Source organism: Urocampus carinirostris, chromosome 7, assembly GCF_059441175.1.
Source record: "Urocampus carinirostris isolate Australia breed hairy pipefish chromosome 7, RoL_Ucar_1.0, whole genome shotgun sequence".
Lineage (NCBI taxonomy): Eukaryota > Metazoa > Chordata > Actinopteri > Syngnathiformes > Syngnathidae > Urocampus > Urocampus carinirostris.
In genome coordinates, this window is record NC_142355.1 from 2490065 (window position 1) to 2512098 (window position 22034).

Consider the following 22034-nt stretch of genomic DNA (forward strand, 5'->3'; position numbering starts at 1 on the left):
TGGATGAATGGATGGATGGATGAGAGGCTGGGTTGGTAGGTGCAATGAATTGATGGATGAATGGAAGGATGGATGCATGCATGGATGGATGGATGAGAGGCTGGGTTGGTAGGTGCAATGATTTGATGGATGGAAGGATGGATGGATGGATGAGAGGCTGGGTTGGTAGGTGCAATGAATTGATGAATGGATGGATGGATGGATGGATGAGTGGCTGGGTTGGTAGGTGCAATGATTTGATGGATGGATGGATGGATGGATGAGAGGCTGGGTTGGTAGGTGCAATGAATTGATGAATGGATGGATTGATGGATGAGAGGCTGGGTAGGTAGGTGCGATGAATTGATGGATGGATGGATGGATGGATGGATGGATAGATGGATGGATGAGACGCTGGGTAGGTGGGTACAATGAATGGACTGACGGGTTAAAGAATGATGGATGGATGGACGGATGACAGACACATTAATTTCAGGTGGAGGCCATTTTGTTTTGTGGAGGTTAGGTTGTTACTAAAAGCCTTTAAGAACTTTGATGTTCTTTCCAACAGACAAAGAAGAACAGTCGACAAAAAGCAGACATCGACACGACAATGACAGAAACACACAAAAGAAGACAGAAAAGGGGAAAACACAGCTGATTGGTCAGGATGGGCGAGCCATTAAAAGTCTGTTTTTTGTTTACCTGCAGGTTTCCATGTTTTTGTCAAAGGCTTGTTGGACTTGTTCTGGACTGGCCATTGTGGTCTGGAGCTGCTCGCAGACCTTCTGAGCATTGTGGAAGGTCAGGGAATGACGATCTTCACCCTCAACGATAAACACCCCGGCGTAGCTGCAGCTGCGGGAATTGACTGCCAAAGGAAGGAAACAATCGCTAAATTGCAGTTTGAGACCAAAACGCAGACTGAAATGACCAGCAAAATTCTGAAAAACTCTTTCTGTCACGGACCAAAAACAGACACAGGACCCAACAGCGCTCGTTTACTCAGTTTTTATTAATAAAGCGGGAGAGCAGGGCTTGCTTCCACGATCCGATGGTTGACAGACAAGACGAGCAGGAGACGCGGCAGTGGCACTTCTGTGTCGAGCGAGGATGGTCGTAGATTTCCAGGAATACTAGTCGTTAGCCGGGACGGGAGAGCAAGGGCGGTATCGAGTTTGGAAACAAGGTCGGCAACGGGTGTCAGGCAGGTAGCGGGGCAAAACAGGTCGGATATTGGGAAGACAGAACAGGGCAGAGTCAGGTCCGGAAACAGGTTGGCAACGGGTATCAGGTAGAGAAAAACAGGGCAGGAACAGAGTCTGAACGTGAGAGCTTGCTGAGCTGGGAGCAACGGTTTGCAACGATCTGACAGTGTTCTCTTGAAAGCCGGCGTTTGAAAAGAGTCTCTGAACCAATCAGCTCTCAGGGCTGTTGGCGCCAATGGGGCAGTCACAGGTGCCTTGAATCGGCAATCATGACACTTTCAAGTTTTTCTTTTCATTTACTAATAAATACCGCAGCGTTTGTTGCTTTCCGTCTCAATGCTATCAATGGCGTCAGTGACAACGAGACTCATTTTGCTAACGTGTGTAATAATCAGTTTATAAGTTTGACACAGCGAAAGAGTGTAGCATTGCAGAAAGTATGTGCTCAGTGTGAGCTTATTACGGGGAGATGCACACCATACCTGTCAACCAGTACGTTTTTTCCCGTACAAAGTACATTTATTATGCATCTTAAGACGTGTACGAAGAAAACCTGTACAGGAAAACGCAAATTTGTAAAATATGGGTACCATCCGGTATACTCGTCTATCACCGAATGGCAAATCAATCAAGTCAAACCAATTTGCCGCGGAAGCCTCTATCTCGGTATGATTTTTTTTCCCGTTGCAAACGAAGCGAGCGGTTTGATGCTACTGTGCGCATGCGTCTGCAGCCTCGGATTTGATGTGGTAGTTATGTAGTGAAAGGAAGTCCGTCTCTTTTTAGAGAACCGGCTTTTTCGGCTCAACTCATTCAAGAGAGCCGGCTCTCAAACGGCTCACTTGCTTTGATGCATTATATTGGGAATTATTATTGTTGTATAAAGAAGTTAAGAAAATAGGGAAGTGTAAAAAGAGAAAATGAAAAAAGACAGGTTTGTGGTTATCCCTTTAATCAGTATATTACCAACAATAATTTAATGCAGAAAAGGAATTCATAATTCGAATAAGAAAATGTATTATTCTACAGTGGAACCTCGGTTTTCAAACGCCTCTCAGTTCGAAAAAATCGGTGTCCGACCAAAAATTTAGAGAAACTCTTGCTTTGCTGTTGGGTCAAAAAATCAGAGTTCGAACGCCGGTAATGCGTGAGTGCGTACGCTAGGGTGCGATGCTGAGCGGCGTACGGGTGTTTTAGCCCCTTATTATGCCTCCGAAGAAAGTCAGTGCAAGCAGCAAAGTTGCTACAGGTGAAAAAAGAAAAGTAGTGCGTACAACTATTGCATTTAAGAAAGAAATAATTGCCAAATATGAAGGAGGTGTGCGAGCGCCTTCTGCTGACCACCACAAAGGTAAGAAATCCTATTCATAAGATTACGATAACGCAAACGTAGGATTAGCCTGGGTTAGCTTTATGTGGGTGTTGGAACGGAGCCCAACTACCAGGGTGTTGGAACAGAGCCCCCTTTCCAATGAAGCGCTAGCCACTTGTTGTGGAGACCCGGGTGCTAAATGACCTGTAAACGACCTGATGTTTTTATTTTTACACGTTCATGTTAGCGTAATCTTTCGTACGGAAGATTACGATAACGTGAACGTGCGATTAGCCTGGGTTAGCTTTATGTTTACGTTAAACGTTCATGGTAAACATTCCGGGTGTTGGAACGGATTAAAACGATTTACATTATTTTTAATGGGAAAAATGATTTCCGTGATCGAACAAATCGTTTTTCGAACAGGGTTCTGAAACGGATTATGGTCGAGAATCGAGGTTCCACTGTACTTAATTCTATTTGCATGTATTTTTTCCTTCTACAGTGAACGTCCAAGCGACTTCATTTTTGAACTTTTTTTATAATAAAGCTCATTCATGTCGAGCAACTCAGGATCTCACCACAAAATGTTAATTCACAATATATAAGATATCACGAAACACATGTACAATATAACATGTTAAACGACATCAATAAACACGTTTGAAAAAAAAAATATGGTGTAAGATTATTTTGTATGTTGTAAGGGAAAATACGACAGATTGTAAGGGCATGGAGCCCTGGAGCGCGACAGGTATGCTTTCTTTTGCCTGGCAAGCAAGATGCAAAAGAAGGACAGGTAGGGAAAAGTGTGCCTGCCAGTCATTAACTCAGGCATTAACTTGAAATAGCCGAGGGCTCGGGTAAGAGAGAAAATAACTGCTCTATTTACATTCGAAATCAGCATTTTGAGGTATCGATCCAATGGTACTAGAAGAGATCCAATTGAAACACTTGCTTAATATCGATAATATCCCCATTTGGATCGATCTGCCCATCTCTACAAGCAAGTTGAACCAAGAAACACACAGCTGCCAGGAGGGATCATTCTTGACATCACCAAAAGAACATTTTACTTAACACTAAAGTGAAAAAAGTTACTTTTCATTTGTCCTACAAAAAGTAGACATTTTGATATTGTCATGTCCAGCATGGTCGCCGTGGCGACCGGCTGGCCCCGCCCCCTGGGCACCGGCTGTAGCAGATCGTCTAATTTTCATGTGTGCTTCTTAAAGGTGGGTTTTGGGGATTGCCGGTTGCTGGTTCATTGCGTTTTCTGTCCTTGAGGAAACCTGTGTTTGCACGTTCTGAGTAAAAGCCTGTTTTGTGAGTATTCCTAGTCTGAGTTCCTGTTTGCCTGTAAGCCTGTTTTTGTTTTGTTTTGTCCCTGAGTGTTGGACAACTTTTATTTTGCTAAATAAAAGTAATTGGTCGTTACGCGATTGAGTTCATCCTTCCTGCCTCCTGCCTCCGATCTGGTCCGGTCTCGTGACAGATATTTGCACTGTAATATGTGTGACAGCAGTACGTATATTTTTCATCACTGGCAAGTAAACACATCCTGTTGTAGCTTTCCTGCAAACATTGGTTACCATGACGCAAATGAAACTAATCATGACACTATCAGGTTGAAAAATTGTGGCTCCTGGCAACGAAAAATACATGAGTACAGCTGAATATGAATTCTATGGACTTTTCAAAACAAAGACATACATAATGAAGGATTTTATACATTTGACTATAAAGGATTTTGTACAATTAAATACAAATTACATTGAATGCAAAAGATATGCACTGGCTGGGCTGTGGGGCGAGGTCAGTGCAACCTAGTGGAGAATGATTGTATTGTATTGTATTTATTTATTCAACCAGTATAAACCATAAACATGATATATACAAGAAATCATTTGACACGCGAACACTCAATAACGATAAAATAATAGATTTAAAAGAATAGAAAGAATAGAGTAAAAAAGATATTGTGGAGTATGATACAAGGTAATTATGTAGAATAGTTTAAAAAGAAAGAATATGTAAATAACAAGACTAGAGTAGAATAGGTCAGAGGAACGATGTTTACAGAAAGAGCGGGAACGGGACGTGAGGCTGATAAGATAGCCAGTACAGACAACGCAGAAAGGCCCTGATGACGGAGGACGACAGGCATTGTTTGAGAAACGCTCTCCGCTGTTTTGAGTTTTCCAGACATCGAGGCGAGGTGGTGGGGCCCACGTGGGGCTTCCCTCGCACGCCCAAGGGAGGAGCCGGGACACCATCTTGCGGAAATACGTAGGCCGAGAGGAGAAGGCTAGAGGACTTCAAAGAGGGCTCGCCAGAGACTCCAACGACACTAATTCGACTTATTCGTATGTATTCAATGGAGTTCATATTGTGCTAAAATGCTAATTCCCCTTATAGAGATCAAAGCCAGCAGAGAAGCTTACCACATGTTGTGTTGTGACTCATTCATTTGTAGGTAAATTGTACCCGTTTTTATACTCATTATTGTTATTACCTTATTTTCTGCACTATGAGGCGCACCTAAAAGCCTTTATTTTTTTCAAAAGCTGACCATGCGCCTTATAATACAGTGCGCCTTATATATGGATCAATATTAAGTCGCAAAGTCTTCCAACTAACTTGCAGCCGCCAACTAGATTTTCCCCCGAACGCCAAGTCCGCGGTGTATGCTGGGATTTATTTTCCGGCGTTTCATTGGCTACCCAATGTGTCAATCATCATTTGAATCGATCACTATTGGCTAAAGTTATTCGGAGGTCAAGGGGTGGATGCTTTTTATCATTTACAGGCTGGCATAGGCTGAAGTGGCAAAACAAAGCCTGCAATTGGCCAAAAAAGATGAATGTGTATAGCACGTGGTTGACGGCATACAGAAAGCATTTTCTACTTTTCTGTATTTGTAAATATTTTATTCTCTTGGATTTACTAAACTCACGGATATAAGAGGACCATGGCTGCACATTATTATTGAACACAACGACTTCGGTGAGCTACTCTGGCTATATATTTTCCCTGTATCTTGTTTCAGACTGAACTCGATGTTTCTGTGATAAGCGGTGCTAATAATGGATGGAATGGAGTGTTTATTTTTAAATTAAACTCAATTGTCAAGTGTTTATTGTCATATGCACAGTAAAGTTGCGAGCGAAAAAGAAAAGAAAATAGAAACTAAGGAATGGTTGGCATTTCTTGAATCCCAAGACTTTAACCTTCCGAATGATGGAACGATGCATTTGAGTGACATCGTATGGACACCGCATCCGCACGTATTCTCGACGCGTATTTGCGTCTTTGCAAGCTTTGGGAATGTTAAGGGGGTAAGAAGTTGGACTGAACCATCTGACTGTTTTGTCGACGTTCCCATTGTAGCGCCTTATAATCCGGTGCGTCTTATGTATGTCAAATATAGGACCAAAAACTATTTTTTCGTGGTGCGCTCTATACCCCGGTGCGCCTTATAGTGCGGAAAATACGGTATTTCTATTTTCTCATCTATATAAAAAGGATGATGTTGGTTGAAATTCAGACTAAAGAAAATATGTCGAATTCATTGTAAACGTTAAAAAAACCACTATACGATCTCTTGTTAAAGGTATCTTGTTAAAATGGATGTAAACATGTATTTTGATGGTTGATATTCTACAATGTATTTTATGTAAACTGGAAAGAAAGCTCTTTGATATGTTTTGGGCAGTCTAACAGCGTGCTGCCAACGAGATCAAAGCCAGCAGAGAAGCTTACCACGTGTTGTGACTCATTCATTTGCGGCAACTGTAATAAAAACCTCATCATCCAGTCCAGCGTGAAAGTGGATCTTTGGTGGGACGGGTACACCGCGGTTACATATGGAGTGCAATAGCATTCACAGTTTTTAAATGTCAAAAGGCGGGCATGTATGTGGAAAACAACTTAGAAAAAGGAAGATAACACTTCAAAGGACTTTTGTAAATTCAACAATTGTATATATTTTACTACCTCATAACTATCAACGTACTATATTTCATGTTCCTGCAAGAGAAAAGAGAACTGTTCCATTGTCGTTTGAAAAAAATAGGGGAAGTACACTGTTGAGGAAATAACGATTTCAAAAATTTGGATTGCGACACGTATGCAAGAAAAACAAGTGGAAATAATTATTAGGAAACATGTTTTACCTGTGACTATCTTCCCTGTCATTTTCCTTACGGGTCTGAGCGTTCACACAAAGTGGGTGAGCAACGCTTGAAACAACAGTGAGCAACGGCAATCCCAAGTGTGGCAACTAAGTCATTATCAAACATGTCCAAAACTTGACATCACGTTAAATTTTGCTGAGTTTTCGGCAGTGCCAAATTATTTTTCACTTTTGAAAGAATTGACTCATGTATGATTGCAAAGGTTGCAGGCTCACAAACGTCATTTGTTCTTACCATTTTTTCACAAGATATCCATTTCTTTTTATTTCCTGATGTATTTTGTCGCATAATATTAACATTTTTGGCGGCTTATTGAGTCGGTTGTAAGATACAGAACTGTACTTAATCACATTTTTAGTGGAAGTACAATGTTGGCAACAAGATTCACTTGATATAATTGGAAATTATTTGGAATGCAACACAAACTTTTTCTTCTTTTTTTCCGTGTTTTTTTCTACTTTTTTTTAAATTCCTTTTAAAAAAATCTCATTGTGTTTATTTTTTCCGAGCTGTTACTTTTTTTCTTTTTGTTCTCTATTTACTTTTTTCCTAAATTTCTTTCTTTTTTTTTCTGGCTTTTTTTTCAAAATTTTTCCTTCTTTTTTCTCTTCCTTTTGTTTATTTTTTTCAGCTTTTCACTACTTTTTCATTTTGGTATTTTTTTTTTGTTCTATTCCCCCTTTAGGTCATTTTGTGCACAATTTTACATAATATTTGGTCATGTTGGCATTAAAGAAGCAAAAACAACTTGAAGAGCCGTTTAGGACCCGAAAGAGCCGGTTCCTTTTAGTGAGCCGAGCCGAAAAAGCCGGTTCTCAACAAACTCTACTGACTTTACTCAACTTCGTTCTACTTCGACTCGACTTCAAAATACCGCATTCAGGACACAACGTCAGGGGAACCCGTGTATTTTTACCTTCATGCACTGTAACTTTGACTCAATTCGCTTCTTAATAAGCAATTCCGAGCCCTGATTTTTGTGCGCTGGCTCGATTTTCTTGTGCGCTGACAATGTGCGCAGCTTAGAGGGAACACTGCCTGGGACCTTCTTTGAATGTTTGACTAATTCTAAATGCAGCCACTGTATCTGGTTGTCAAAAATTCTAATGTCAGTTAAGCTTTCTTCTATTAAAGCAGGGATGTCAAACTCAATTGCACAAGGGGCCAAAATTCAAAACACACTTAAGGTCTTTGGAACATAAATATAAATAAAAACAGATAAGAATATTACGTTTAAACCTTAAATCACTTATACAGTATTCATTATTATAATAAAAATATCCAGGGTTGGGTCGGGTTACTTTAACTTGATTACTTTCAATGACTTTTAGATTACTCCAATACCAAAAATGCTGATAAAAGACAAAAGAAACTAAATAGGAATAAAATGATGACTCACAACACGTGGTAAGCTTTCTCTCCTGGCTTTGATCTCTTTGATCGCCAGCAAAACGAACATCAAATGCGACAGAAAAAAAATGAAAATAAATCCAAACAGCTTGCCAACATCATTTTTGCCCTTCCGTGTATTCCGTTACTCCCCAAGCCTGCACAAAATTTAGTGATTTTATTCATATTTAGTTTTTTTTTGTCTTTTATTAGCATATTTGGTATTGGAGTAATCCAAAAGTCATTGAAAGTAATCCAGTTAAAGTAACCCTACCCAACCCTGCTATTAAGGACACGGAGTCATTGTGCTATAACAGGAAGTGTGTATCGTTGCCAGGGTTGGGTAGGGTTACTTTAACTAGATTACTTTCAATGACTTTTGGATTACTCCAATACCAAACATGCTAATAAAAGACAAAAAAAAAAAAAAGAATAAAATGATGACTCACAACCCGTGGTAAGCTTTCTCTCCTGGCTTTGATCCCTTTGATCTCCTGCAAAACGAACATTAAATGCGACAGAAACAAAATGAAAATAAATCCAAACAGCTTGCCAACATCATTTTTCTTTTGTCTTTTATGAGCATATTTGGTATTGGAGTAATCCAAAAGTAACTGAAAGTAATCCAGTTAAAGTAACCCTAACCAACCCTTTTGGTAACATATAATTCAAAACAAAATCCGAGAAACAGTTTGTGAGCCGAAAGAGCCAGCTCTTTTCAGGGAGCTAAGCAGAAAGAGCCGGTTCTCTAAAAGGAGCCAGAATATCCATCACTTCAACAAAGTATGAGGGGAGAAATGTGAGATCTCGCTGAAATTCGTTTGGTGATAGTAGAATGTCTAAAAAGGACGAGAGTTTCAGCTACTTTACTGGACTTGGTAAGTGACAAGATGTAGGTGACGCTAAACCACTAAAATGAAGATAACGGTTTTGTACAAATAATGTCAAACCGCACACTTCCTTGTGCAAACTGCCGCCCAATTTTGCAGTTGGTAAATGTGGTTTGTGGGCAATGTTCTCTCTAATTTTCCTATTGGGTCTGAGCGTTCACACAAAGTCGGTGAGCAATGCTTGAAACAACAGTGAGCAACAGCAATCCCAAGTGTGGCAACTAAGTCATTGCCAAATATGTCCAAAACTTCTATTTTTCTTTTAATTCCTTTAAAAAAAATCTCATTGTGTTTATTTTTTTTCCTCGCTGTTACTTTTTTCTTTTTGTTCTCTATTTACTTTTTTCCTTTGTTTCTTTCTTTTCTTTTTTTTTTCTGGCTTTTTTCAAAATGTTTACTTCTTTTTTTTCTCTTCCCTTTGTTTTTTTTTCTCAGCTTTTCACTACTTTTTTCTACTTTTTTAAAATTCCTTTAAAAAAAATCTCATTGTGTTTATTTCTTCCTAGCTGTTACTTTTTTTCTTTTTGTTCTCTATTTACCTTTTTCCTACATTTCTTTCTTTTCTTTTTTCTGGCTTTTTTTCTAATTTTTTCCTTCTTTTTTTCTCTTCCTTTTGTTTCTTTTTTTCTCAGCTTTTACTACTTTTTCATTTTGGTGTTTTTTTCTTTTTTGTTCTATTCCCCCCTTCCTTTAAGTCATTTTGTGCATAATTTTACATAATATTTGGTTGTGTAGGGATGAAAGAAGCAAAAACAACCAGAAGAGCCGTTTAGGACCCAAAAGAGCCGGTTTCTTTTAGTGAGCCGAGCCAAAGAAGCCGGTTCTCGAAAAACTCTACTGACTTTACTCAACTTCTTTCTACTTCGACATTGACTTCCAAATACTGCATTTGGAACACAGCGTCAAGGGAACTTGTGTATTTTTACCTTAATGCACTGTAACTTCGACTGTATTCGCTTCTTAATTAGCATTTTTGAACCCTGATTTTTGTGAGCTGGCTAGATTTTCTTGTGACTTAGAGGGAACATTGGGTACAATATTTTTTAATATTTTGGGTATTAACTTTTTTAGTATGCGGCTACTTTAAAACATTTTAGGGGGTTGCTTATATGCAATGTAGGCTTATATATGAGTAATTACAACTTTAATGGTAATTTTGTTTTTTAAAAAAAAGACAAATATGTTTTACGACCTCTCCTTTAAATTGCACAGTCCATTCGTTGAATACATTTGAAAAAATATTTTTTTTCTTCATTTGTGTCACAGCTTGTCATTAGGTAGAATGGTGGGTTCTCAATTGAGTCCAGTTGAGAACCATGCCATTAGGCTCTTGAACTCCACCCGGGGGATTAAAAGCCCACATTAAACCACACCCCCACAATTGCATATTAGACTATTTTTATGACAGTGTTTATTTTATGTTGCACTATTTAAATGCCGTAAATTCCGGACTATAAGCCGCTACTTTGTTCCCTAACTTTCAACCCTGCGGCTTGTTCAGTGATGCGGCCAATTTATGGAAATTTTCTAACGGCCGCCAGCGGCGCTCGAGTGTTGCTGCCATTAACTGCCCTGTCACAGGCACGGTTTGGGATGAAAGTTACATTATTATTATTAAAGCTTTCAAAACTCTCTAAGTGTACCGTCTTTCTTTGTAAATATGTGTAACCCATGTATAATATGTATTTGCAACTGTATATTATTGTAATGTATTTATTGGTATTTATTTTAGACACTTATTCTGATTTGCACGGGTGAACGAAAAATGAGGGGCGGAACAAACGCGGGGTGCCGAGTTTAAGTGGGGACCGCTAAAGGTGAGGGGCAGACAAGGAATGAAGAGGGGGTAAAAAGTTGGTTAAAGAAAAAGGAGTTGCGTGAGTAAATGTGTTCATCTGATGTATTTTTCCCACCCTTACCTTTGGAAATATACACTTTTTTCCTTGGATTACTTTCAACGGGACCCGGACTCTGCAGGTCTGCATCAAACCTTAAGTACCGGTATCATTTTCCGTTCATTTTGCCGGCTGTGATTTTTGGACTGTGTACTTTAATGAAGGACGTTTAGTTTCAATCGCGGGACTTGAAGTCGGGTTTGGGTTAATTTTGTGTCTGTGTTACATGTTTAAATGTGGGCGGATGCGGCTTATATACAGGTGCGGCTTGTGTGTGTACAAAATCGGTTTTCCTCTCAAAATGTGGTGGGTGCGGCTTATAATCAGGTGCGCTCTATAGTCTGGAATTAACGCTACTTTATATCAACATGTTATATTGGGTATTTATGTATTCTATTCCTTTTACTTTATTATTGTTTTATTTTCAACACAAGGATACTGCTGGCAGTGTAAATTTCCTTACGGGGATGAATAAAGTATCTATCTAAATTAGAGGGTATCTAGCATAGTAAGTTATTAACCGACATAGGTCAAAGTCCAGTTTTTACAGTCCATATGTAAATGACTGAGCTCACAAACCTATGGAGACTTCTAAAACAATGACAGTTATTTCCCAACTTTCATTGAGTTTTATGATTATTGCACTACTGCCGACTCAATATACTTTGTACAACTGTCACTCTCTGGCAAGATTTTTTTTCAAACTTTGGGTTATATTATTAATAAGATGAATGAATGAAAACTTGATTCGAACATTAAAATAAAAACAGAACAAAAAGAATAACTCAACACCCAAATAATTAGTTGTGATTGCTTCAGCAAGGCACAACTACATTGCCAAGTGCTGTAAGCTAACTGCTTCATGCTAAAAATGTATGCTAATGGCCACATGCTAACGAATCAGCAAAATGAATAGGCTCAATGGATTCCGGGTGGACCAATTCGAATCGGACAGCCCGTTCTATTTGAACATGTATATTTTAAAAGTTTTTAAAGTGTAATAACAGTGTTATTACTATGTTATTATCATGAATGTGATTTTTAGACCTCCACCAGGCATATCCTTGTTGCTAACGGTTGTGGGCCCATCTCAAATGAACTTGCCAGTACCAGGGGGGTGTGGGGGGGGCGGAATCCCCCCACAGGACCAAGTAAAAAAATTACAAATACATCTCTCCGAGTCAGTAGCCTAGATGGTAGTGTGCCCGGTTTGAGACTGGGAGGTCGCTGGTTCGCGCCTCGGCCGAGTCATACCTAATTGGTAAAATGGCGGCGCCCTCTGTTGGCTGCGGCTGCATCGGCTCGCTACAACGGGTCAGGTGTATCGACATTTCGTTCTGTGTACATTGTTACAAAAGAATGACAATACAAAGGAAATTATTATTATTATAAAAACGTTATGCTAACTCATAATGCTAACAACTCAGCGCTACCGGTTCTTTACCAACATCTGCCAGATCAATCACAACTCTTAAAATTGCCGCGGGAATTGTCTAGTATTACATAATATGTTCGAAAAGCAAATGCTTATATTCCCTAGCCTTTAATCTTCCCTATTAAACACAACAATTATATAACAACAATTGTAATACTATTAATAATAACAGTTATGGTATAACAACAGCAACAATAACTCAAAGGTAATCATAGTTCTAGACCACAGGTGACAAACAGGCGGCCGGCGGGCCAGATCAGGCCCGCTAAGGGATTGAGTCCGGCCCGCGAGACAACACTCAGAGAAGCGCAAGAGAAAAACAAGCTGCAGGTTGAAATAAGTCAACTTGATGTTGCCAAAGAAAGGTGCCTCGAACAAAGACACTGTACTTGTATTTATTTCTCTCTCTCTCTCTCTCTCTCTCTTTTCCACCCCTTTTCGCCCACTCTCTGTCCCTCTCTGTCTCTTTTTTTCTTCCTTTGTTGCTCTTTGTCTCTTTTTCTCTCTCTGTGTCTTTTAACCTCTTTTGCTCTAACTTCCTTTTTTTTCCTTTTCTCTCTTTTCTCTTTCTCTCTTCATACCCTTTATGCTTTCTTTTCTATTTTCTCTCCTTCTGTATTTCTTTTTCTCTTTGGATTTCTTTCTTCCGCTCCCTTTCTTTTACCCCTCTCTCACGACTTTTTATCTTTTATTTCTCTCCCTCTCTCTCTTTTTCTTTATTTGTCCCGCCCTCTCGCCTTTTCCCTCTTTCTCTTATGTCTTTATCTCTCTTTTTCTTTCTCTTTAATCTACTAGTCCGGCCCCCGACAGAATGTTTATTCTATTGTGTGGCCCTCGAGTTAAAATGAGTTTGACACCCCTGGTGTAATGCAACCAAAAACAAAATAGAAATAGGAATAGAACTAAGAACTAAAAGTACACTTCTAAAAAAAACATACAGGTTGACAGGTATGCAACATACCTCAAAAGAAAAAATATATGTGGAAAAAAAACCTGGTACAGTATAATAGAGAATTTGATGAATAAATAGAATATAATAGAATAGAATAGAATATTGTCCCTAGGTGTGACCGAGCGAGTGAGTTGTCTGTCCTTGTGTGCCCTGCGATTGTCTGGCAACCAGTCCAGGGTGTCCCCTGCCCACTGCCCGATGATTGCTGGGATGGGCTCCAGCATCCCCGCGACCCTACTGAGGATAAGCGGTGCAGCTGATGAGATGAGATGAGATGAGGTGAGAATATACCTTTATTGTCATTGTTACAAAATGGGTTGAACATATTGTGACAAAGAACTTGGGCGTGGCACTCCAGTTTCACATTTAACAGTGAGGATAAAAGAAAACAAAGAAGATAAAGGTTATAATTTATACAATATTTACACAAGAATTGTGGGCATGTAGGATGTCACATACAGTTTGGGATCGTATTAGTGCAGGGGTGTCAAACTCATTTGAACTCGGGGGCCACACCATAGAACAAACATTCTGTCGGGGGCCGGACTAGTAGATGAAAGAGAAAGAAAAAGAGAGAGAAAGACATAAGAGAAAGAGGGAGGGAAAAGGAGAGAGGGCGGGACAAAGAAAGAAAAAAAGGGAGAGAGAGGGAGGAACAAAAGTAATAAAAAGTCGTGAGAGAGGGGGAAAAGAAAGGGAGAGGGAGAAAGAAATCCAAAGAGAAATAGAAAGACAGAAGGAGAGAAAAGGGAAAAGAAAGCACAAAGGGTAGGAAGAGAGAAAGAGAAAAGGAAAAAAGGAAGTGAGAGCAAAAGAAGTTAAAAGACAGAGAGAGAAAGAGACAAAGAGCAACAAAAGAAGAGAAAAAGAGACACAGAGAGTGAAAGAGACAGAGAGTATGAGAAACAAAAAGAAAGAAAAGAAAGGGAGAGGAAGAAAGAAATCCAAAAAGAAATAAAAAGACAGAAGGAGAGAAAAGAAAGCGCGAAGAGTATGAAGAGAGAAAGAGAAAAGGACAAAAGGAAGTTAGAGCAAAATAGGTTAAAAGACACACAGAGAGAAAGAGACAAAGAGCAACAAAGGAAGAGAAAAAGAGAGAGAGTGGGAGAAAAGAGGTGGAAAAGAGAGAGAGAGAAAGAAATACAAGTACAGTGTCTTTGTTCTAGGCACCTGGCTTTGGCAACATCAAGTTGACATATTTCAACCTGCCGCTTGTTTTTCTCTTGCGCTTCTCTGAGTGTTGTCTGCCGGATTCAATCCCTTAGCGGGCCCGATCTGGCCCGCGGGCCGCCTCTTTGACACCTGTGTATTAGTGCACTATGCGTACAAAAATATATTTTGTGGGTTTTGTATACCACAGCTTCCTTTTGGGAACGCCAAAAAAGCTACACCGAAAAACAGATGTTATTACAAAGTAGTCCAATGAATCTAATTTAAGACGACATAAAGGTTCAGCCTAGTATTGGGATCCCACTTCCTGACCTTAATGATATACTCCCGCCCACAGATTTCATGCTCAAAGACTTTGGTCAAAGACGAGCGTTCTGAAATTCAAAAACAGAAAGTCCGAACACACAAAGGCTTTCCTCCTCTAGCCACAAGAAACCCCGAATAGATTAAACCTAAACCCTGAAATGAAATGAAAGGATCTGCATTTCTATAGCGCTTTTCAAGTCAATGACTTCCCAAAGCGCTTTACAATGTGCTTCACATTTCCCAATAGCGGCCGTGCAGCCATGTAAGGCGCTAACCTGCTTATTGGGGGTATTGGGGGTTCAGTGTCTTACCCAAGGACACTTCGACATGTGACACGGGGGAGCCGGGATTCGAACTGGGACCTCCTGAGCTACTGCCGCCCCAAACAAAACGAGAGGCATGTAAAAAAAAGAATAAAGGGAATTATAAAAAACATGAATTTACCTTTAGGCCTCTCGTTTCTTGAAAAACTGATCCAATGACGTCTGCTTTTGGAAATGCGTAGGGAGATGTGGCCCGACGTGTCAACACTGATTCCGGGTGATTCCACAAATTCAGAGACTTTGTGAGATTTCGCTAAATTGTCTTTAATTTAGGCTGTCTGAATGATAGCTGCGTCGTCCGGGAAACTCTGGGAGCGACTAACAGCTTCGCGTAGTGTGCTATATTATTTACTTCACATCCCGAAACGCTTTTGTAACTATCGGCAATATTTTCCCGTTCCAGTACTTTGTAACCTGGAACTTTCGTTTGTAGGGACATTCGTACATGTAGAGGAAAAATAACCTTTTTTAACCATTGGCGTGAAAGTTACATGCTGGTCAAGTGGAGTAGCAGGCGGATGAATTAAAAATTCAAATCAAACTGAATTTAAAACATCCACCCGAAAGGATCGTGATGCCCTTATATTTATTTATTTCATCGTCTCATTTTTAAAAATAGTCCGGATCATCAATCGATTACAGCCCTGCAACTTAGCCAGAGTAGCCATACGTGTGCCTCCATTGTGTTCATTGAGAACAACCTGGATTCCATGGTTATCATATTTTTGCTTCTCCCTTTGGCATCATTGCGAGTAAATACAGTATCATGTCGCCAACAAGAAAAGAATAGAGGGAAGTAGTTCATCCTATAACATAATGCCGTTTTCATGATGCCAGTATTTCATATGCCATCGACCAATGGCAGACGGGCATCTTGGAGACCTGACTTGATATTCACACATACACCGCAAAGCTTGATTTTTAAGTTTTTGGGCACGCAAAATAAGGTGAGGTTGCCATATCCCGGGGGTCTTCTGTCCGCCCTCCCTTATTTTCTATTCTGCACTACGAGGGCATGTTAAAAACCTAAACCCTCTCGTCACATTTGCCCGGAACGAGGACTCAATTAGGGGGCGTAATGTGTGCCGCGGGGCGTCTTTGTGAACACTGACAAGCGTCTGGTGAGATCCAGACAGATGCATCCTGACCTGTTTGATCTGCACCCCTAGAGATGTATCGCTCGGGGCAACAAATCCAATCATAACCTCGCTCCGGGAGCTTATGCCAGACTGGAGCGAAACAATGAATACGATATTTGTACTCGCTGAGCCTTCCGAGCCGTTGCACATACAAACTAAGGTATTTCTAAGTATTTCGATAATGAATAATACGCAGTCGGGGGATTTATTGACTTAAAAAAAGAATTTCATACCTTTAATCGTAATATACTATTAAAAAAGCTGGAAAGAGATGGTATCGGCGGCTTGGCTTTGCAATGGAGTTAAAGTTATTTGACAGGAAGATGGGAGAGTTATCATCTGAATAATCTGTTGTGGAGTACCACAGGGTTCTATTCTGGGACCAAAGATATTTACCGTATTTTCCGCACTATAAGGCGCACCGGGTTATAGGGTGCACCCCGAAAAAATAGTTTTTGGTCCTATATTTGACATACATAGGACGCACCGGATTATAAGGCGCTACAATGGGAACGTGGACAAAACAGTCAGATGGTTCAGTCCAACTTCTTACCCCCTTAACATTCCCAAAGCTTGCAAAGACGCAAAAACGTGTCGAGAACACGTGCGGATGCGGTGTCCGTACGATGTCACTCAAATGCATCGTTCCATCATTCGGAAGGTTAAAGTCTTGGGATTCAAGAAATGGCAACCATTCCTTAGTTTCTATTTTCTTTTTCGCTCGCAACTTTACTGTGCATATGACAATAAACACTTGGAATTGAGTTGAATTTAAAAATAGACACTCCATTCCATCCATTATCTGCACCGCTTATCACAGAAACATCGAGTTCAGTCTGAAACAAGATGCAGGGAAAATATATAGCCAGAGTAGCTCACCGAAGTCGCTGTGTTCAATAATAATGTACAGCCATGGTCCTCTTATATCCGTGAGTTTAGTCAATCCAGGAGAATAAAATGTTTACAAATAGAGAATAGTAAAAAAATGCTTTCTGTATGCCGTCAACCACGTGCTATACGCATTCATCTTTTTCGGCCAATTGCAGGCTTTGTTTTGCTGCTTCAGCCAATGCCAGCCTGTAAATGATAAAAAGGATCCGCCCCTTGACCTCCGAATAACTTTAGCCAATAGTGATCGATTCAAATAAAGTTATTTGACAGGAAGATGGGAGAGTTATCATCTGAATACTAGGACATCTGTTGTGGAGTGCCACAGGGTTCTATCCTGGGTCCAAACTTATTTAATTTATATATTAACAATATTTTTAATGTTTAATATTTGCGGACGACACTAACATTTTCTATTCAAATGATAACAATATTGATTTGTTAACCTGCATTGATCGTGAATTAATTAATTGGATGGATTTAAATAAATTATCTTTAAATAATTATCTTTAAAGGTTTTTTCTACGGGAAGGAAGCAATATGTGAAAATGGGAGAGTTGTCATCTGAATACTTGGAGATCTGTTGTGGAGTACCACAGGGTTCTATCCTGGGTCCAAAGTTATTTCATTTACATATGATATTTTTAATATTTCAAAACTATTAAAATTAGTCATATTTGCAGACGACACTAACATTTTCTATTCAAATGATAACTATATTGATTTGTTAACCTGCATTGATCGTGAATTAATTAATTGGATGGATATAAATAAATTATCTTTAAATTTAAATAAAAGCAAAGTAATATTTTTGGGTAATCGCAAGGCAAATCAAGATTTAGAAGTAAAAATGGATGGTGCTGCAAAAGACATAGTATCAGAAATTGTGTTTTTAGGGGTCATAATAGACATTAAATTAAGCTGGAAAACACACATCAGAGACATACAAACTAAGGTATCTAAAAGCATTTCAATAATTAATAAAGCCAAATTCATTTTAAACTATAATGCATTGTATTTATTATATTGTTCCCTAGTTCTGCCATATTTAACATATTCCAAAATTATTAAAATTGGATGATTTAATCAAATTTTTCACTTTACAACTGTTATTTAAGGTCAACAAAAACATGGTGCCAGAAAACATCCCAAAATTATTCATTCGGAAAAAGGGAAATTATAACTTGAGGGGCTGTAGTAAATCCAAAATCTCAATGGTGAGAACCACCAGGAAAAGTATGTGTGTGTCTGTGTGTGGAGTCAAACTTTGGAATAATTTAAAAGATGAAAGCAAACAATGTTCAACTATTCATGTGTTTAAATTTAAATACAAAAAAAACATTACTAGCGGAATACAGAGATGAAGAAAATGGGGTATGAGTGATATGAGAGATTGGAAATAGTGCGTCTAGTTAACTTTGTGTTATTGTTGCTATTCTTATATCATAACTGTTATTATTAATATCATTACATTTGTTGATATATCATTTGTATATTTGGTGGGGAAGGTGAAGGGGTAGGTAATATAAGCCGGGGGTTTAAAAAGAGAGTGACAGCCAATCAGCTGTCCAGGCTGTTGGCGCTTAATCGGCAATCGTCACAATAATAAATAGATGAATAAATAAAGATTTTGATATTGAGAATTTTCATGTTTTGCATGGGGTTCTGAAGCCCATTATCTGTGAAAAACCCAGTACCTGTTTCCTCTTGGAAGCTGCATGTTATGTTCTTGTTCAATAAAGCAGTTTTGCTCTACTAATGGGTCTGGACCCAAAGGGTCCAAGTAGGTCGTGGTCGTGGTCGTTTTTAGCGGAAGTACAATGTTGGCAACAAGATTGACTTGGTATCATTGGAAATTATTTGATTGCAACACAAACTTTTTCTTCTTTTTCCCTGTTTTTTTCTATTTTTTTTTTTCAAATTCCTTTAAAAAATCTCATTGTATTTATTTTTCCTAGCTATTACTTTTTTCTTTTTGTTCTCTATTTGCATTTTTCCTGTGTTTCTTTCTTTTCTTTTTTTCTGGCTTTTTTTCTGAGTTTTTCCTGCTTTTTTTCTTTTCCTTTTGTTTCTTTTTTTTCTCAGCTTTTCACTACTTTTTCATTTTGGTATTTTTTTCATTTTTGTTCTATTCCCCCCCTTCCTTTAAATCATTTTGTGCACAATTTTACATAATATTTGGTCATGTTGGGATGAAAGAAGCAAAAACAACCTGAAGAGCCGTTTAAGACCCGAAAGAGCCGGTTCCTTTTTAGTGAGCCGAGCCGAAGAAGCCGGTTCGCGAAAAACTCTACTGACTTTACTCAACTTCGTTCTACTTCGACCTTGACTTCAAAATACCGCATTTAGAACACAGCGTCAGGGGAACCCGTGCATTTTTATCTTCTTGCACTGTAACTTTGACTTAATTCGCTTCCTAATTAGCAATTTCGAGCCCTGATTTTTGTGAGATGGCTAGATTTTCTTGTGTGCGGAAAAGCTCTGGGTAGTGCGCAGCTTAGAGGGAACATTGATGCTAGTAAATATACTGTACTTGGAGTCATTTCGGTTTTACCGGTTACATGTTTTTGTTCTTTTTTTCAATAAAGGTGAAAATATTCTACTATTTCTCCCTCAAACTGCACAATCCTTACATTTGACGTATTGAAGAAGTGGATTTTTTTTTTTTTAAATGAATCTTTTCTTGATTTAATTCATCACAGCGTATCATAAGGTTGAAATGATGGGCTGCAATCAAGCGCTTCCATTGCCTGGCAGGCTTACACCAGCTCAATGCAGACACAACGGAAAAGGATTTTCTTTGTGTCTGTCAGGAATCTCAGACTGCCAGACGGGGAGCCGGTGTGCAGACACTCTGCTCGCCACCCACTCCAAAAACTCATTGTATTTCTACTCTTAATGTCTCACATGAACCGAGAAAATACATATTGCTGTGTGAAAATAAAAAGGTGGCTCAGGAGGTAGAGCGCTCGTCCTGGGATCAAGAGATCGCAGTTCGAATCCCGGCTCGTCCTGGTAAGACACTGAACCCCTAATGCCACCAATAAGCAGGTTAGCACCTTACATGGCTGCTATTGGGAAATGTGAAGCACACTGTAAAGATCATTTCATTTCAAGTATCTCAAACAAAGAGCAGCAGCAACCTCACCTTGAAGTTGATCCGACCTACAAACGGCCAGATGTCCTAAGGTGACCCCCAAGATAAGAGTCCACATCATGATCATTTGAGTTGGTAGAAGTGATAATAAAGGCTCCGGTAGTCCTGTTCCAACTCCACCAGGACGGTGAGTGAGTGTAGAAGAAAACAAATGAGTACTGGGAAAAAAAAGAAAAATCCTCTGTTGAAACGAGTCGGCAGATAAAGAGCAGTAAAACAGCTGAACTTTTCCTCTTGTGTGTCTGCAAAGCACAGCAGCTGTCTGAGAAGAGGACGAGCAGCGAGTGGGAGCACACACCCCTTTGCCCCACCTCTCTCGAAAAAAAGGGGAAAGGCGAAGGTGATGGCTCCCTCTCATCTGCCTCCGACTTCCCTCCTTCCTCTTTTCAGTTTTTTTGCTTTGCCCATCTGCTCTTTTGTCCGCTCCTCACTTCATTTTCAATTCAAGCTATTTTTTTTGTCTCTGATCTCTCTCGGTGGGTCTTTGCTGATTTTCATTGAGAGGCAGTCAGGTCTATTTCACACACTGGGATTCTAAACCTTTTTTAGTATATGAGATACTTGCAAAATCTCATCTCATCTCATTAGCTGCACCGCTTATCCTCAGTAGGGTCGCGGGGGTGCTGGAGCCCATTCCAGCAATCATCGGGCAGTGGGCAGGGGACACCCTGAACTGGTTGCCAGCCAATCGCAGGGCACACAGGGACAGACAACTCGCTCGATCATTCACACGTAGGGACAATTTGGACCGGCCAATCCACCTGAAATGCATGTCTTTGGAATGTGGGAGGAAACCGGAGTGCCCGGAGGAAACCCACTCAAGCACGGGGAAAACATACAAACTCCGCACAGGAAGTCAGGTAGCTGGATTTGAACCCACACAGGAGGTTCCCAAGATCTTAGAACTGTGCCGCACACGCGCTAACCACTGCGCCGATAAACGTGTAAATCTGGGAGTAGCAACGCCCCCTTGTCTAAATACCCCAGGGTCAAACTTACATACCTGTCAACCTCCACTGTCACGAACCAGGACAGGAAACAGGAATGAAGAACCCAATTGCGTAACATACTCAACATTTTTTAGGGAGAGGAAGAATGCGCGCACACTCGATCTGGGGATCGATGGTTGCGGAAGTGGATCGAAATCCGAACAAAAGATTTTTTTTAAATCAAACAGATCAGGCCAAAAATAAAACAGGATCAAACGCAGGCAAATTCACAGACCTAGGCATTTTACACAGAGTTTAAAAGGAGTCTTGCAGACGCTCTGACAACTAACGGCTCGAAGGACAGCGTTTAAGTACTTCCAGGGAGCAATCTGTCAACGCGTTTCAGCCGGTGTCCATGGGCAGGGCCAATTGGGCGCCGTGGCAACCGTGACATCCATTGCCGTCCTACAGAGTTGTAATGCCTTCTCAAGGTCCAATCCATTATCATCCACCTCATAGCGTCACCAGGAATATAATTGAGTCAATTTTGGCAGAAAATACTTTTTCTTGCCAGTATTCTTTTGTTTATTTTCTTTCGTCGAATCCTTCGTTACATTTTTGTGATTAAGGGCTATATAAATAAATTTGACTTGAAATTTTTGACTTGACTTAACACACGTGTTTTCCTTGCCTCCGCTATCTTCCGAAGAAATTCTCTGCCGTTTTTTCGTGCCGGAATTATTGCCGTTGCTACCACTTTCTGTATTATGTTTTGACTTATTACCGACACTGAAAAAATCACCATATTTTTGTTGATTTGCACCTAATACCAACTGTTTTTTCGGAGGCATACTTCTCTTTTACTC

The 22034-nt window shown here is 39.8% G+C and overlaps 1 protein-coding gene across 1 annotated transcript in view; it reads right to left on the reverse strand.

The window, feature by feature from the left end:
- Positions 1-20486, reverse strand: part of LOC148362106 (CD44 antigen-like) — a 38813-nt gene extending 18327 nt beyond the window's left edge. The window contains exons 1-2 of the mRNA XM_088339540.1: positions 20231-20486; positions 685-850 (exon numbers count right to left, since the gene is read on the reverse strand). Of these exons, the coding sequence (XP_088195666.1) occupies positions 685-850; positions 20231-20306 (242 nt within the window). The 5' untranslated portion in view covers positions 20307-20486. The remainder of the gene's footprint in view (positions 1-684; positions 851-20230) is intronic.
- Positions 20487-22034: the final 1548 nt, after the last annotated feature.